General features: G+C 65.2%; 2 protein-coding genes across 2 annotated transcripts; one reads left to right on the top strand and one right to left on the bottom strand.

Moving 5' to 3' along the window:
* Positions 1-5,481: 5,481 nt before the first annotated feature.
* Positions 5,482-10,945, bottom strand: NOC4L (nucleolar complex associated 4 homolog). Its single transcript, XM_081802455.1, has 15 exons — positions 10,771-10,945; positions 10,518-10,638; positions 10,029-10,135; positions 9,669-9,776; positions 9,321-9,470; positions 9,145-9,244; positions 9,022-9,056; positions 8,574-8,624; positions 8,353-8,464; positions 8,098-8,158; positions 7,827-7,937; positions 7,583-7,743; positions 7,399-7,481; positions 7,177-7,290; positions 5,482-7,093 (listed from the first exon to the last, which is right to left on the bottom strand). Exons 1-15 carry the CDS (start codon positions 10,885-10,887, stop codon positions 6,974-6,976), a joined length of 1,551 nt encoding a protein of 516 aa, XP_081658581.1. The 5' UTR covers positions 10,888-10,945; the 3' UTR covers positions 5,482-6,973.
* Positions 10,946-11,083: 138 nt separating this feature from the next.
* On the top strand, positions 11,084-15,787 carry DDX51 (DEAD-box helicase 51). Its single transcript, XM_006745090.3, is given in 14 exon segments — positions 11,084-11,572; positions 12,547-12,697; positions 12,987-13,132; positions 13,226-13,297; positions 13,388-13,494; positions 13,620-13,728; positions 13,814-13,959; positions 14,143-14,335; positions 14,412-14,527; positions 14,625-14,741; positions 14,922-15,023; positions 15,128-15,191; positions 15,283-15,417; positions 15,634-15,787. Coding segments are annotated over 14 exon segments (1,974 nt in total). The 3' UTR covers positions 15,661-15,787.
* The last annotated feature ends 6 nt before the right edge of the window (positions 15,788-15,793 follow it).

The raw sequence follows: 15,793 nt of genomic DNA, 5'->3' as shown, positions 1-15,793 counted from the left end.
GTCGGTCTCCATCCGGCCTGTCGGCCCCATGGGTCCCCGGCTTCCCCAGCCTTCAAGGCTCCCCGGGGTCTTTTGCGGGAGGATTCATCGGCGCTCCAGCCTCCACCCATCGCTGGAAAGGTAGTGCACTTGCCTCTAGATGGGCCTTAAGGGGGCATATGTGCCTCTATGTCAGAGGCTTTGAACGAGGCCGATTCCAGTGACCCCAAATGGCCTCCTCCCTCCTGTGATCCGGCCTCTTCCCACAGCTGTGCTTTTCCTTGTCCCGCCGCTGCTCCCCCTGCGCGGCCTGCACTGTGCCCTCTGCCCCTTGAGCTCCAGGGGGCAGGCACCCCAGTTCCGTGGAGCTCCGGGTCCCCCTCAGAGCACCTGACCGGCCTCAGAGTGGAGGGACCCCACCCGGGACGGTCTCTGAGGTGGTACATTGAACCCCCCAGGTGGACTGCCTGCCCGATGGGCTCCCGGGCCTCTCCAGCCAAGGAGGCTCCCAGGTGTCCCTCTGGAGGGCAGCCCGACAGTCCCTCTCGACCCTCGCTGAGCAGCAGTCCAGATTGTCCAGCTCGGGCTTCGGGGTCCATAGGCGCCGTCATGCGGGATACGACTGGGATCCACTGATGCCAAGCGTCTCTGAGCACCAGCTCCCAGGTCCGGGTTCGGCACCCGCTGCCCATTTAGGTCCGGGTACCCCCATCTTGGTCTGTGAGTTCCCCTTGTGGCCTATTGGGCGGGGCCAGCCCCCCAGACATGCACACCCCCCCAGGGCGGAGAGTGCTTCCCTTTGTGAAGTCCTTCAAGGAGTCTGCCTAAAACTGGCTGCACAGTTTTTCGTAAACCAGGAGCCTGATGGGCCCTGGGCCACCATGCGCTCATCCCCTAGGGCCAGACTGACTCCTCGTGGCCCAGGCTGCAGTGGTGGGAGCAAGGCCCTCCCCAGCTGGGTCTAGGTGCACAGGGACAGGATTGCAGGGTGCCCTGATGTCCCCGTGGACAATGCCCAGCTTCAGGGAGTGGATAAAGGGGACGGGCAGGGATGGAGGCAGGGGTGGGAGGAATGCAGCCACAGGATGGGATCCTCAGCCACGACCGGAGGCTGGAGAGACCAGGGAGGACCCTCCCTTGCAGCCTCCAGAGACAGCTTGGCCCTGAATCACCTGCATTAGGACGTCTGGCCTTCAGACCTGCAGAGACCACACCTCGGTTGCTTGCAGCACCCGGGTCTTGGCTCTGTGTGAGGACGGCCCCAGAGCAGTTCACCTGCATTTCCCCACGCACTCGTCAGAATGCGGTGGCGCTGCTGTCCCCGCCGGAGCTGCCAAGCATCACACAGCTGGTCCAGCCGTCGGGTGGAGCCCCGTCTGCACCCTGACCGCAGGGCTTGGGGACACAAATGCTGTTGATGCCCCTGCGTTTGGGGTCCTTTGTTACATGGTAACGTGAACGGAGGGGCGGGAGCCCTGCCTGAGAAATCGATCCGCGTGCTGCGGGAAATGCACACGTTGTCCCAGATGTCCTCGGGTCTGCCCCTGCCTGGGGGACAGCTCCAGGGCCGGCCAGTCCCCACACCGACGACTGGGCAAACCCGACGTGTCCATCCACACAAAGGGATTTTTTTTTTTTTAAGATTTTATTTATTTATTTGACAGAGAGAGCACAAGTAGGCAGAGTGGTAGACAGAGGGAGAAGGAGAAGCGATGTGGGGCTCGATCCCAGGACCCTGGGATCATGACCTGAGCTGAAGGCAGACGCTTAACGACTGAGCCACCCAGGTGCCCCAACACACGAAGGAATGTTATTTGGCCACGAAAGGAGTGGACCAGCGGACACACTACAGCGTGGATGGACCGTGACCACATCATGCTCTGTGGGAGAAGCAGTCGCGAAGACCCCACGGTGGGCGGCCCCTCTGAGGACGGGGTCAGGGCATCTGCTCTTTGGCCGCTGTGCACCCATCTCCGCTTCTTCCAGTAAGAAGTCCGGATCTCCAGGGGGGGCGCTCAGCTCCCTGCGCTCACACAGTGGGCTACTGGTGACCATCCCCACCCTCGGGGACAGGCTGGGTGCTGTGGGCCAGGGGAGGAGAGGGTGGAGAGGGAGGGGTTGGTGGGTGCCTGCAGGGTCCCAGACCTTGCTGCGTTCTGCTGGTAGCAAACGTCTTGCTGCACATCCAGTATTTGATCCAATTTCCAAGAATTGGTTGTGTCCAATTAACAAAATTAAGCACAGAAATACCAGCAAACGTTCTCCGTGGTCAAAACAAAAGCAATCGACACTGACTGACAGATGATTTAGTATTGCAACTCCAGGGACACACAGGGCACAGGATGCTCTGGTGTCAGCAGAGAAGGGGGGTGAGCGCGCGCTGGGTTGTCACGCCTCCAAGGCAGGGGGCCGGCGGCATTCTGGGACTTGTGGCGAAGCGGAATGGGCGCCAACGTGGTAAGCATGGCCACGCCTGGGACTGAGGTCACGGGGATCTTATGCAGACGTACAGGGAACGTCGTCAAAGCGTCTGTCCAACCGCTGGGTAACGAGGCGAAGGCGACCTGTAAGACAGTCCAGCGTCCCCGAGGGGAACCCCGGGCGCGGGCCTGGCAGGAAGCCCCGAAGGAATTCCCCAAACGCAAACTGACCCCTCCACGGGTAGGGGACGTCACTGGTCCTGCCCGGAGGCCAGGTTCATCTGCATGTCCGTGGACGGGAGCCGTCTCCAGACGCCCAGTCGGGCACACGGCCTGGCTTCTAAAGGGAGGAGAGGTCACCAGGCCGGGGCATGGCCGGCCACGACCCACAGGCCGAGCCCCCCACCTGCCCTTGCGGGCAGCCGTTGGGGCCCACGCGTGCCCTGTGCCCTGCACGCTCCACGGTGCTGCAGGCGAGCCGCTGCGTGGGGCCCGAAGCCACACCAGCCACTCTGGCCCTTTGCAGAGACCTGGGTTCGAGCCGCTAAGCTCTGGAGTAATTTGGAGCAGCCCCAGCACCGGGCGCAGCCCCCTTGCGACAGCTGAGGCTGGGCGTGCAGGCCGAAGCCACAACCTCCACCACCCCGCTCCTGAAAGTGGCAGTGAGGCTGGCGGCTTCCGGTAACGGACCATCTCCTCCCCCGCAGAGGGGAGCGAACGGGGCGCAGGGGCGCAGTGCAGCGGGAAAGCGCTTACGGGGGACGGGGTCGTCTCTCCGAGCTCCTCTCGCTGACTGACCTCTCAGGAGGACGCCTGCTGACATCGAATTGTCTGCAGCTAATCTGCTGAATGCCAGGCAGGGGCGAACGCTCCTTATCACGAGGACAGACACGCCTCATCGCGTGACCTGGCTGACCGTGACCTCATTGCCCCCCAGCCCCACTCACCTGGAGGGGACAGGGCATGGGAGACCAAGGGAGGGAGGGAGAGGCTCCCTGGAGAGGCTTGGCCAGGCGTGTGCAGAAGGACGCTCCCGCGCACAGTAGGTGCTCAGTCTACACTGGAGCCTCCGCGCCGGGAGGGGGGCAGTGAGCCGGGAGCTGTTCACAGGCACAGGAAGGGGCCCTGTGTCCCTGGCCCCCAGAACAAGAGGGCCAGCTCCCCGCGAACCTCCTCGCGGGGCAGGAAATGCCACACCCCTGAGCTTCTGCAAACCGATACGCATTCTGTTCTCAGCTCCGGTTCTGGATATGACAGGAGTGGGGTCTCCACTGGTCAGGGTCCCCCTCTCCCCTGGGTTGGGTGGTGTCAGGGAGGGACGTATGGGCCGGGAAGAGAGAAGTAGCATTTGGCACTGGGGGGTGGCTACACGGTGATGGGGACTGACGAACCGAGTGGACAAGGAGGCCACTGCTACCCCAAGCGGAGGGGAGAAGGGAAGGGCCGGGCCATCCATGGGCACCGACCCTGGTCAGGGTCACACACACCGCGGCACTGGGGATCCCCACGTGCCCCCCCTTCACTACGTGCCCTCCCCCACACCCTGAAAGGTCCATCATCCCACCTATGCCATCCCAGGACCATACGGGAGGCCGCTGGTCCTCCCTTACCCAGGAGGCTCCTGACTGCCCCTGCTGCCCCCGGGGCCTGGACGTCGGTTCTGGACGCTCCATCCAAGGCGGCCTCCACTGATGTTTTCTACTCCGGAGGCATCCCTCGCCCTGCTCTGCCTGATGACCTATGAGCTCCCGTCATGGGGGTTTTGTCCCGCTTACTGCCTGGTGGGGGAGCAGCTGCAAGGATGCCTTCTCAGGGGTTTCCCAACTTCATACACACCCATTTCCCCGAGACTCCCCCTTCTGACACCCATGGCCAGTCTGGGGTCTCTGAGACCCCCCACATGACCCTCACAGCCAGTCCGGTGTCCGTGAGATCCCCCACATCTGACCCCCACAGCCAGTCCGAGGGGTCCGAGACCCCCCGTCTGACTCCCACGGCCAGTCCGAGGTCCCCGAGATCCCCCAACGTCTGACCCCCACGGCCGGTCCAGGGTCCCCAAGACCCCCCGTGTGACCCCCACGGCCAGTCCGAGGTCCCCGAGACGCCCCCGTGTGACCCCCACAGCCAGTCCGAGGTCCCTGAGACCCCCCAGTCTGACCCCCACGGCCAGTCCGGGGTCCCCGAGACCCCCCATCTGACCCCCACGACCAGTCCGAGGTCCCCGAGACCCCCCGACGTCTGACCCCCACGGCCAGTCCAGGATCCCTGAGACCCCCCCCGCCAAGTCTGACCCTGGGTCTGCCGTGGCAGGCGGGCTGGGAGCCACGAACGGTATGAAAAGTCCTCCACGCAGACGCTCTTGCCCAGCAGTGTCGTGTACTCTCCCCAGGATGTTCAAATCTCCTAGGACAGTGACTGCCTGGCAAGGGAGGGTCTACACGTGCAGACCCCAGGCCCCACCCCAGCACTTTCACTCAGATCCCAGAGGGTTCCAGAGCCCCTGACCATCTAGCTCTAATATCCCCTGGACCAGAAACCCTGACGCCGGTCAGGTGTCAGGCCCCCAGCCCTGAAGCCTCAGAGGCTGTCCCGGCCACCCCAGCGGGGCTGCCGTCTCCTCCATCCCTGCCCCCACCCCACGTCCACTCAGCCGACCACCCAAAGGGCAACCAGGACCGGAGGTGGAGAAACACCAACCCGGGGCGTAGGTGGCTCAGTGGGCTGAGCGTCCGACTCAGTTTCAGCCCAGGTCATGATCTCGGGGTACTGGGATCCAGCCCCCCATTGGGCTCTAAGCTCCGCAGGGAGTCTGCTTGTCCTTCTGCCTCTGCCCCCCCTCCACGCTTACTCTCTTACTCAACAAAATCTTTAGAAAAAATTAAATAAAGTAAAATAAAAAAGAAACACCAACCCAATACCAACGTGGCAAAATGCAGCTGCCCAGCCCTGGGGGTCAGGGGGTGTAGTGGACTGAGGTGTCCAGGGTGTGCGAGTCCCCGAATCTGCCAAAATGAGAGTGTCTACACAGAACACACGATGCTGAATTTGGAAAAAAATAAAAACCTGCTTAAGCCTTTTATAATTTAACTTTTAACATCAATGGCATTTTTTAATCAGTGAGGCCTCAGCCCACCCATCTGCCCCCTGGTGTCCCCACACCGAGGCTCAGGTGGGGCACTGGTGACCTCTGGTAGCAGGCCACTCAGGAGCCTCGAGACCGTCCCCACAAATGTGCATGAGCCCCTCCTCCGAGCCAGGCAAGTCCTGGGCCAGGGGACGAGGCCGGTCAGTAACGAGCCTTCCTCGGTCCCTGGGAAGGTGGGCAGGGACAGTCGGTGGACTGCTGCAGGGCAGCCGGGCCATGAAGATAAGTGGGTGCCAAGTGGGACGCACAAAACGCTGTTATACACAGGATGCTCGACAGAGGCCTCCACAAGGCCTCACTCAGCCTGGGGTCTGAAGATCAGGGGAAAGCTGTGGCAACAGCAGTGTAAAGGCCCTGGGGCAGGAACCAGCTTGGGAGGGAGCCAGGGCAGTTCAGCTAGGGGGTGGGGCGCTAGTGTCCCTGACTCACACAACCCTGTACGGAGAAGAGGCGCCCCTTCACTCCTTGGGCAAAGCCCCCACCAGGCACACCAGGGTCTTGGGCCACAGGAGCAGCTCCCAGAGACCAAAGCGGCCAAACGACTGCCCTCTGTGACCCCAGGGCGCTCCTGTGGGGTGGGGGTGTCCTGGGAACTCAGGAGGCTGCAGGGCAACAGGGGTCTCTCCCTCGCGGGCTCTCCACCCCCACCTGTGCCTCTGCCAGCCCCCCCAGCCTACGTGAGCTGCCGTCACACCGACTCCTCCGTCCCCAGACAAGCAGGTTTTTAAAGAGAAAACCCAGACTCAAGGAGCAGGCTCGCCTGGCAGAAATGGGGCCTCGAAGGAACAAACACCCTGGCACAAAATAAGCCACTGGCCCGTGGCTGCCGGTGCCCACTCTGCTCGGGGACAGGATGGAAGGGTGAAGCGGCCTCCAGCTAACTCCCTCTGACCGGGCACACACAGCCCGGCACCCTGGGGGTCAGGGGACAAAGGTGTCCTCCTCTGGCCCTGGCCAGGAATGGGCGTGTGCGCTCCCTGTGCACCCAAGACTAACCAGGACAGAGCCCTCACTGTCGCTCCTGGGTCACGGAGTCCAACTGCACTGGACAGGCGGGGGGTGTGGCCCAGACCCTCCCTGGATACGAGGGCCCCGAGGAGTGTGGGGTGCCTGGGGAAGCTTGTAGGGCTGGCAGCAGCCACACCCGTGCACCCGGAGCCCCGTGGCAGGAGCCACTTCTGCAGCCCCCCTCCCCACAGGCTTCAGTGGAGGGAGAGACCCCTGGACACCACGTTCCGGAGCGGGGGTTGCTGCAGGTGGACGCAGCGTGGCCAGCACTATGGACGTCGGCCTGTAAACATGGCCACCACGGGAGCCAGGAGACGGGTTCAGCGCCTCCCCAGACCCCTCCTAGCTACCCACAGCCCACCCCAGTGGCTCTCCCACAAAACCACTTATGGGGGCCGAGGAGGGAGGGGAGGTCACAGGGTCAGCTAAGCGTGAAGTGCTGGGCGCAGAGGTCGTCCTGCCGGCCCAACAGACCCTGGGCGGGGATGAACTCCAGTGGCACTGACCCCTGGCCCTTCTTCTTCAGGTCCCGCTCGAAGACCTGCAAGGGATGGACAGATGGACACTCCCACACTGCGCAGTCCCTGCACCCCGGCCACCCAGGCTTCAGCGTCCCCCCCTCACCTCAAACGCCGTGAGGTCCAGCAGCGGCGCGATGCTGACCTCAGGCATGGACAGCGCCTGGTTGATGACGCTGGCGGCCTGGGACACCTCGGGGTGGTAATGCCGCTGGAGGGCCTGCAGAGCACGTGTGACATCACCACCCCCCGCCGGGCAGCCAGGAGACCCGCATGCTGCACACACCCAGGTGGGCCAGGAGATGGGTGACGTGCCCGGCGTGCTCACCTGCAGCTCCCACAGCGAACTCTCCAGAGCTCGGCTCTTGGCGGGGTCCTCCTCTTCGGGGTCATAGGGGTCGGCATCCAGCTCTAGGAACGAGACCAGGCCCTGCTCCACAACCGATCCCCGGTGTACTGGCTGCTGGGGGAGGGCGGGCCCCCAGGTCCCCAGCGCCCCCAGCCGCACTCACCAGGGCCCAGGGGGCGGTGCACGAGGACGCGGCAGGCGGGGTGCCGGCGCAGCAGATTGCAGATGAAGGGCAGGACCACGAGCAGGGCCTCGGGGGGCGCCGTCAGGGCCAGGCGGGACAAGCGCTTGGCGAAGGCAGCCACCAGGTAGGCGGGCAGATGGCTGGGCGGGACGGTAGGTGTGAGACCCCCTCGCCCAGCACCCCAGTCCCCGCTCCGGGTCTCAGCCCCGCCTCTGGCACTCACGAGGATGACAGGAAGAGGTCGGCCAGGTGGAAAAACCGGGCCCGGTACTTGACGTGAAAAACGGAAGGGTCCAGTAGACCGTAGAGCTTGCGGTAGAAATCGGGGTACTCGCTAGGGGAGGGGGGGTGGAGCAACGAAGAGACCAGTGGCGGCTTCCAGGGGCTCCGTCCCCGCCCTGGCCCTTCTCCAGCCCAACTCCCACCCCACCACCCTGGGCACAGCCCAGCCGGCTCCCCAGCCCAGGGCGGACACCTCCCGGGTGAGTACTCACAGGTTGTGCTGGTGAATCAGGACAAAAAGTCCGTTCAAGGCCAAGAGGCTGATGGCTCCGCCTGCAGACACATGTATGGCTGTGAAGCCCCAGCCCACCCCACCCCTCCAGCCCGGGGGGAGTCCAACAAAGCTGCCGGCCGCCCGGCCGGGGGGAGGGGGGGAAGCAGACTCCTGAGGACGGCCCACCAGCCTCCCGGCCACAGGAGCCCAGCCCGCGGGCACACACTGGCCCGCCCGGGAGCTCAGCACTCACCCACGTCGTAGGCGCGGGTCAGGAAGTCGATCATGAGGCTGGGCTGGGCCAGGTGCGGCAAGATGGAGTCGTGCATGACCACCAGCACCTTCTTGTAGAGGCTCAGAGGCAGCTGCCGGGAAGCCGCAGGTGTGGGTGCACCTGCCCCACTCCAAGAACCCCGTGGGCCATACGGAGCCAGACGGGGCGCCTGCTCCCCGCCCGCCCCACCCCGCCCCTACCTTGTGCCTGAGAAAGCCGAGCCACATCAGCTGGAACGCCTTCCTGTGCTCCTAGGGTGGATATGATGTCAGAGCTGCCCCCAGGAGGGGACACCAGACACACGGCCTCCCCGCTGCCCTGTGGGAGGAGGAGCTCGAAACCCCAAATCCGAGAACCCCCTACTAGACAAAAGAAAATGCCCCGCATGGATCCCAGCCATACGGGAGCAGAGGAACGTCGCGTCGGTGACCGCCCACAGTAACAAGGGCCCGCAGAGAGCCTGGGAACCGGGTACCTGTGCGCCTCCCCCACCCCGCTCCTGGTCCCTATGAGGAGTCCCTGTGTGGCACCCCGCACCTGTCTAAACCAGGCAAGAGGCAGCTAGTTCTCTTCCCGTCCCACATGCGTGCCTCCTTCTGAAAGGACCCCCCTCCCAGGGAGGCCACCAACCCCTCCGCAGCACCTCACCTTCAGATGAACCACCTTCCACGTGCGCGACAGCTCTGCACAGAAGGCAAGGATCAGCGGGCATGCGGGAGAGGAGGCAGCCCACCGGGTGCCCCTGCCCAACCGCCTGCCCAGGACGCTCACCCACGTGCTTCACGTAGAAGCTGGAGAAACTACACTCCTGGCGGGGGAGGCTCACAGCCGACAACAGCGTGAAGGCGTTGTTCCAGAACGTGAGCGGCACCTGCCCAAAGCCTAACCTGAGTACGGGTATGGCCGCCGCCCACCCATCCCCCAGCCACGGGACCCAGCCGGCTCACCTCTGGGTACCCGTCAGCGACGCGGCCCACGACGGCCGTGGCTGCCTGCATCGTGTGGTAGCGGATGTCGTCGTGTTCCAAGTACTCCTGGAAGCGGGACAGGAGCAGCGAGCAGTCGTCCTCCGGAGAGAGCAGGCCTTCCACCACCGCCTGGGTGCCGAGCAGGGAGGCGGGCCTCAGTGCGTCAGCCCCACGCCCAAGGGACCGCCCAAGGAGACCACCGAGCCGGCAGCCTCACCCCTCCCGCAGGGGAGGGTACGGCAAACGCACGGCACTCACTAGCCACCTGCGCCAGGGCCTGTCCCAGCTCTGGCCGGAGGCTCTGTCCCCCACCCCCGTGCAACCCACCTTGAAGAGCTGCCGAGGGAACAGGTAGTAGCCGTCCCACTTAGGTTTCTCCAGGGGGTGAGCTCCTTCCAGCTGCACAAACTTCATGAGCGTGCTGAGAGCCAGCTCCTGGGGACAGCGGGCAGCAGAGTGGCCGAGGCGCTTCCTGACCACAGGCCACGCCCACCGCAGGCATGGCCACAGAGCTCCCCCCCGCATTCCCACAAGTACCGGGACGCCAGAATGCCAACCAGACAGGAGGACACGGCCTCAGGGGGGTCCAGGAACGCAGACGCGGGCATCCTCAGCCCCACCTCCGTGCGTGTGGACAGCCTGCGGCTGGGGGTGCGGAGAACGCTGGAGGCGGTCAGCGTGACTCACCTTGACCTCAAAGGAGGGGTGAGCCAGAAGCTCCTGCAGGCGGTTACAACAACTGTGGTAGCGATGTCTCATCCACACCTTGTATTTGCGTGTAGCCCCCTGAGACCCTACGGGGAGCAACAGGGTCAGCCCACACGTGCCCGCTACTCTCCACCCAGCCCCACCAGGGAAACGGGTGCAGTCACCGTGGCCCCAAACCTGGGGCGGGACGAAAGAACCTCCTACCCCGAGGGCACAGTCCCTCGCCCCTCACTTTACCCCAAAACCTAAACGACCGGGGGTGGGGACGCATGACCCCAGCTTCCTGCGATGCTGAGCGCACAGATCGGACAGCGTCAGACGCCACGAACAGACCCCGTGGTAACCGGGCTGCGGGGCTGTCTCTGCCCCCAGCACCATCCTCCCCCGCCCCCACCGTGGGCTCTGTGCCCCTCCACTGACCCGCGGGCCCGCAGCCAGAGGACAGCCCGGCGCCCCGGGGACGCTCACCTGCCATGACCGGGCCCTCGGACGGCAGCCGGCCCACAAACAGCTCTCCCCGCTCCAGCAGGGCCCCGAAAAGGCGGCTGCACGCGCGCACCGCCTCCTGGGTCTCCTCGCGGTCCTCGGACTGAAGGAGCAGGCTGGTCGCGGGGGCCCCCCATGCCCCACTGCTGCCCCACGCCCGGGCCCGCCATCCGCCCACCCGAGCCTCCGGCCTCCGACCCCGGGACCCCGGCCGCCGCGACCCGCGCGCCCCCACCTGCAGCACGGCCAGGATGTCGAACACGGCGTTGGCCTGGCCGCGGCTCGCCAGCACCGCCTCCAGCAGGCGGCCCAGCGCCCGGCGCGCGCCCTCGGGGCCGGGGTCCCGCTCCATGCCGCCGCCGCCGCCGCCGCCCCACGCGACACACACCCGGCGCCACGCGCCGCCGCCCGGCGCCGTGACGTCACCTCCCCGCGCCCGGGGCCTCCGGCACGCGGCGGCCGCCGCCCGGCCCCCGCTGCGACGTCACCTCCCCGCGCCTCTGCCGTCATCGCGGCGCGTCTGGCCGGGAGGCGTGCGGCTGGCCGGCATGGCGCTCTTCCACGTCGCGCGGTACGCGGGCCCCGAGGCGGCAGGGGCGGAGGCCGAGGCAGACGGCCGGGCGCGCGCGCTGCTGGAGCGGCTGCAGTGCCGTGCCCGAGAGCGGCAGCAGCGAAAGCAGCCGCAACAGCAGGAGGCCGCGCGGACGTCGGAGGCGGCGGGGCGGCGGCGGCGGCGGCCGCGCAGACCGCGGAGGCGCGAGGGCGGCGGGGCCCCGGGGAGCCCGCGCGCGCCGCGGGGGAAGCGGCGGAAAGCGGACGGCGAGGACGGGCGCGCAGGTGGGGCCGGGCCGGGCGGGGGCGCGGCCGTGGGAGCCGGGTCCGCGGGGGGCTGACGCGCCGCCCTGGCCCGCTTCTGCCCCGCAGGGAGCAGCGAAGAGGCGCGCCGAGAGAGCGGCGCGGGGCCCCCCGGAGGGGCGTCGGGGCCTCCAGCCCGGGCCCCGCTGCTCGGGGGCTCCGGGAGAAGCAGGGCGCCGAAGGTGAGCGAGCGGCCGGCGGCGGGAGGGAAGCCTTCGACGACTTTGCTTCAGCCGGGAGCTGCGTGGGGTGGTTGCGCCCAGGCCTGCCGCCGCTCGGGGGGCAGCTCGGAGGGCCGCTCGGAGGGCCGCGCCTGCGCCTGCGCCTGGCGGGCGTTCTTAAGCGTTCAGTACGCGGACGTCTTCCGACTTCGGTCGCGTGGGTCGTGCGTTTCTTTCTGGGTGTTCGAGTCTCGTGCGAGCTGGGTTTTTTGCTTGGGTCGTAAAAAAGAGATTTTGTGAGTGTAGTAAGTGGGTTTGTGGGTGTCACAGTTGGGTCTTAAAACTAGTCTCACTTACTTGGTGTGTTTAAGGAGCGTCTATGCAGTGCTCACCCACCCGGGGGGCTTTTAAGTTAGTCTTCTTCCTATTTTGGTGGAGGTTTTCAGTGAGTACCGAGCTGCCAGGAAGGAGATGGCAGGCTCGCCAGGGTGCGTGGGGGCCCCTTCGTGTCTGTGCCCGTGTGGAGGTCCACACTTGAGCTGGGATCAGCCCAGGTGAGATGGGCAGGGGAGGTGAGCGTCTGGCAGAAGGCAGGGTTACGCAAAGGCCCTGAGGCAGCAGTGAGCTTCGGTGTGCAGGAACAGAGCTTATGTGGCTAAGGTACAGCCAGTGATAGGAATTGAGGTTGGGGGCAGGTGAGTGCCAGGTCATGGATGGCTCTGCAGGCGCACCTTGGGTGTGGGTGTTATCCTAGGTGTGGGAGGAAGCCCCCCAGGGTGGTTCTCCTCAGGGGAGTGTCACTTTCTGGTGTGCGTTTCTTAATTCCTTTAAAAGTTGTGTGGACAGTGGGGGACGGGAGAAGCTGGGAAATAGGGTAGTCGGCCTGCCTTGCTGTGGTCTCTTCAGCTTGAGTACCTGAGTCCTTTGTTTCTGCGGGTCTTGCTCCCCTAGCCCCACGGACCCCGGAGTATTCACTTGGTCCCTCTTTACGGTAGGTCCAGCCTTTCCTGCCGTCGTGGTTGGCTGAGCCGAGCTGCGTTGGAAAGAGTGTCACTGAAGATTTGGTGCCTATCGAGGACATCCCTGAAGTCCACCCTGACATGCAGAAGAAACTGCGGGCTCATGGCATATCATCCTACTTCCCAGGTGCGGAGGGGGGGGGACTGGCACTCTTTCAAGAGCCTTCTCACCGAGAGCCACACGAGGCCACAGTGTAGCAGCTGTGAACACAGGCCCCTGGGCACGTCCAGCACCAAGTGCCATCTGGGTTTTTGACATCTTTGGCCGCCTAGAGGCTCTGGTGCCATCGTTGAGCGAGAACAGCCTGGTCTAGAAGTTGGAGGTGAAGGGTAAGGTTACTTTGGACTCCAGTGCCAGTGCTGATTCTGGGTGTTCCCGCGCAGATATGACCTGTGTCTCGTCCTTCTTTGTCCAGTCCAGGCAGCAGTGATTCCTGCTCTCCTGGAGAGCACGGCCAACGGGTTTCTCGTGGCCAGAGGTGGCTACCGGCCCAGTGACCTTTGTGTCTCTGCCCCAACGGGCAGTGGGAAGACTTTGGCCTTTGTCATTCCGGTGGTACAGGTGAGTATAAGGACCCCCACCCTCCAGGTGGGCTCTGCAGGCAGGGAGCCGGCTCTGCTGACTTGGGTGGTTGTCGTGTTCCCCACCCCCCAGGCCTTATTACATCGAGCTGTTTGCCAGGTCCGTGCTTTGGTTGTGCTGCCCACCAAGGAGCTGGCCCAGCAGGTACGTGCACCCCACGTCCCCAGGTCAGACCTAGGCTCTGTTTCGCTGTGGTGCTCTGTACCAGGTTGGTGACGGCCGCTCCTTCTCCAGGTGAGCAAAGTGTTCAACATCTACACAGATGCCACTCCTTTGCGTGTCGCCCTGATCACTGGGCAGAAGTCGTTGATCAAGGAGCAGGAGAGTCTTGTCCAGAAGACGTAGGTCCTGCGGGGCTGGGGGCTCCTCAGGGAATAGGGAGTGGCTCTCTGAACCCTGTCTGCAGGTTCCCTGTGGTATGGGGGGGTCGGCGTGGGGTCTTTTGCTGAGCCACTCCGCTCCTCAGAGCAGACGGCTTCCGCTGCTTGGCTGACGTGGTGGTGGCCACTCCTGGCCGCCTGGTGGACCACATCGACCAGACCCCAGGATTCAGCCTCCAGCACCTCCGCTTCCTGGTAAATCCCACCCCTGGAGGATGGCTGGGGTTTGGAGCCAATGCAGACCTCGGCCACCAGACACCAGGCTTCTCGCTTCCCCTAGGTCATCGATGAGGCCGACCGCATGGTAGACAGCATGCACCAGTCCTGGCTGCCCCGGGTGGTGGAGGCGGCCTTCCCGAGGGACGGGGCCAAGGAGCCCTTCGCTCTGCTCCGGAGGCGGCAACCCCGGGCCACGACGGCCGCCAGGTACCTGACACTGAGCCTGCCCTGCACTCGGTGTGGCCGCCTGCGGACAGCCCCGTCGTGCTTCCCCTCTGGCTCTGAGACCCCTCGGCCCCAGTCTGGTCTGGTCTGTTCTGGGGTGGCCGGGGCTCTGCAGGTCGGCTAGCTAGACCAAGACTGCTGTCCCATCACCCGCTCCCCTTTCAGTATTTCTTGTCCTCAGATGCCACTGCAGAAGCTGCTCTTTTCGGCCACCCTGACGCAGAATCCTGAGAAGCTGCAGCAGCTGGGCCTCTACCAGCCCCGGCTCTTCTCCACGGGGCTGACATACAAGGGCCCCAGAGACACTGACGAAGACGGGGACTCCGGCGGGAAGTACACCTTCCCCACAGGGCTCTCGGTGAGCGGGCGTGCAGGGGCGGGGAGGGGGTGCCTCAGGCGCTTGGGGCCTGGCCGACCCTGTGCTGTCCCCACAGCACCACTACGTGCCCTGCAGCCTCCGCACTAAGCCACTGGCCATCCTGCATCTGATCCTGGAGAAGAATTTCTCCAGGGTCCTCTGCTTCACCAACTCCCGCGAGAACTCACACAGGTGAGGCCCAAGTGGGTGGAGGGGGAGGAGAGGGGAACAGGGTGGGGGTAGGCTCCAGGCCCTGCCCACCCGGCTCCTTCCGGCTTTTCCCACCCAGGCTCTTCCTGCTCGTCCAGGCTTTCGGAGGCGTGAGCGCGGCTGAATTCTCCTCCCGCTGCGGGCCCGGCCAGAGGAAGGCGGTCTTGAAGCAGTTTGAGCAGGGCAAGGTTCAGCTGTGAGTACCTGCAACGGGGGAGGGGAATGCTCCCGCCAGGTACCAGCCTGGGCCCTCTGAGGGCGTTTTCCTGCGGGAGACTCGCCTCTTCAGTGTGGTGGCTTCCCCAGCAGGGCCGGGCGGGGGGCGGAGGGGGGCTTCCGGCCTCGGGCAGGGCCCACAGCCCCTGGTGCTCCCCAGCCTCATCAGCACAGACGCCACCGCTCGAGGCATTGACGTGCAGGGCGTGCAGCTGGTCGTCAACTATGACGCCCCCCAGTACCTGCGTACCTACGTCCATCGGTAAGGCCATCCCGCGCTCTTGGAGGGAGGGTCCCTGGAGGGAAGCCCTGTCCCATCGGGCCCCTGGGGGCCACCGTCCTGGAGGTAGCTGTGCTTGGTTTCAGGGTCGGAAGAACCGCCCGCGCTGGAAAAACTGGACAGGCCTTCACGCTGCTCCTCAAAGTGCAGGTGCGTCTGCTGGAGTCAACCCAGGGCCGGGACCCCTGCCAGCAGCACCGCTCGCGGAAAACAGGGTCCCTTCCCGCTTGCTTCCCCGCAGGAGAGGAGGTTCCTCCGCATGCTAGCCGAAGCCGGGGTGCCGGAGACGGCGCGGCACGACCTCCCCGGCGAGCTCCTGCAGCCGCTGGTCCCGCGGTACGAGGCGGCCTTGTTCCAGCTGGAGCAGGCCATCAGGGTGAGGGGCCGAGGCATTCTGGAGACCCACGTCTGGTGTCTGGGAAGACCGGACAACGTGTGCAGGAAGGGGAGAGGGTGGCAGGGCGGGAAGGGGGCGCACGGCCCTGGGAGGGGGCCAGGGCCAGATCTGCACTTCCTGAGCGGGTGCCGGGTGCTGCCGCTTGGGGGGAGGCGGCAGGTGGCGCCACGTGAGCCTCTGGCCTCCCTTCCGCAGGAAGAGCGAAGGCAGAAGGCACCCTGATGGGCTCAGGGGACAGGCGGGCTGAGCCCACCACAGAGCAGACCCTTCTCAGCCCGTGCCTCCTTCTGGGCCTAGCCACCTCCTTTCCGGAAGAATCCTGAGCAGTGGCTGCTGGATACGTGAGCAAAAGACC

This window comes from Leptonychotes weddellii, chromosome 13, assembly GCF_054177405.1.
Source record: "Leptonychotes weddellii isolate Sample4059 chromosome 13, ASM5417740v2, whole genome shotgun sequence".
NCBI classification, from domain to species: domain Eukaryota; kingdom Metazoa; phylum Chordata; class Mammalia; order Carnivora; family Phocidae; genus Leptonychotes; species Leptonychotes weddellii.
Note: the sequence above shows the minus strand (reverse complement) of the source record. Positions and strands in the feature narration are given on the sequence as shown.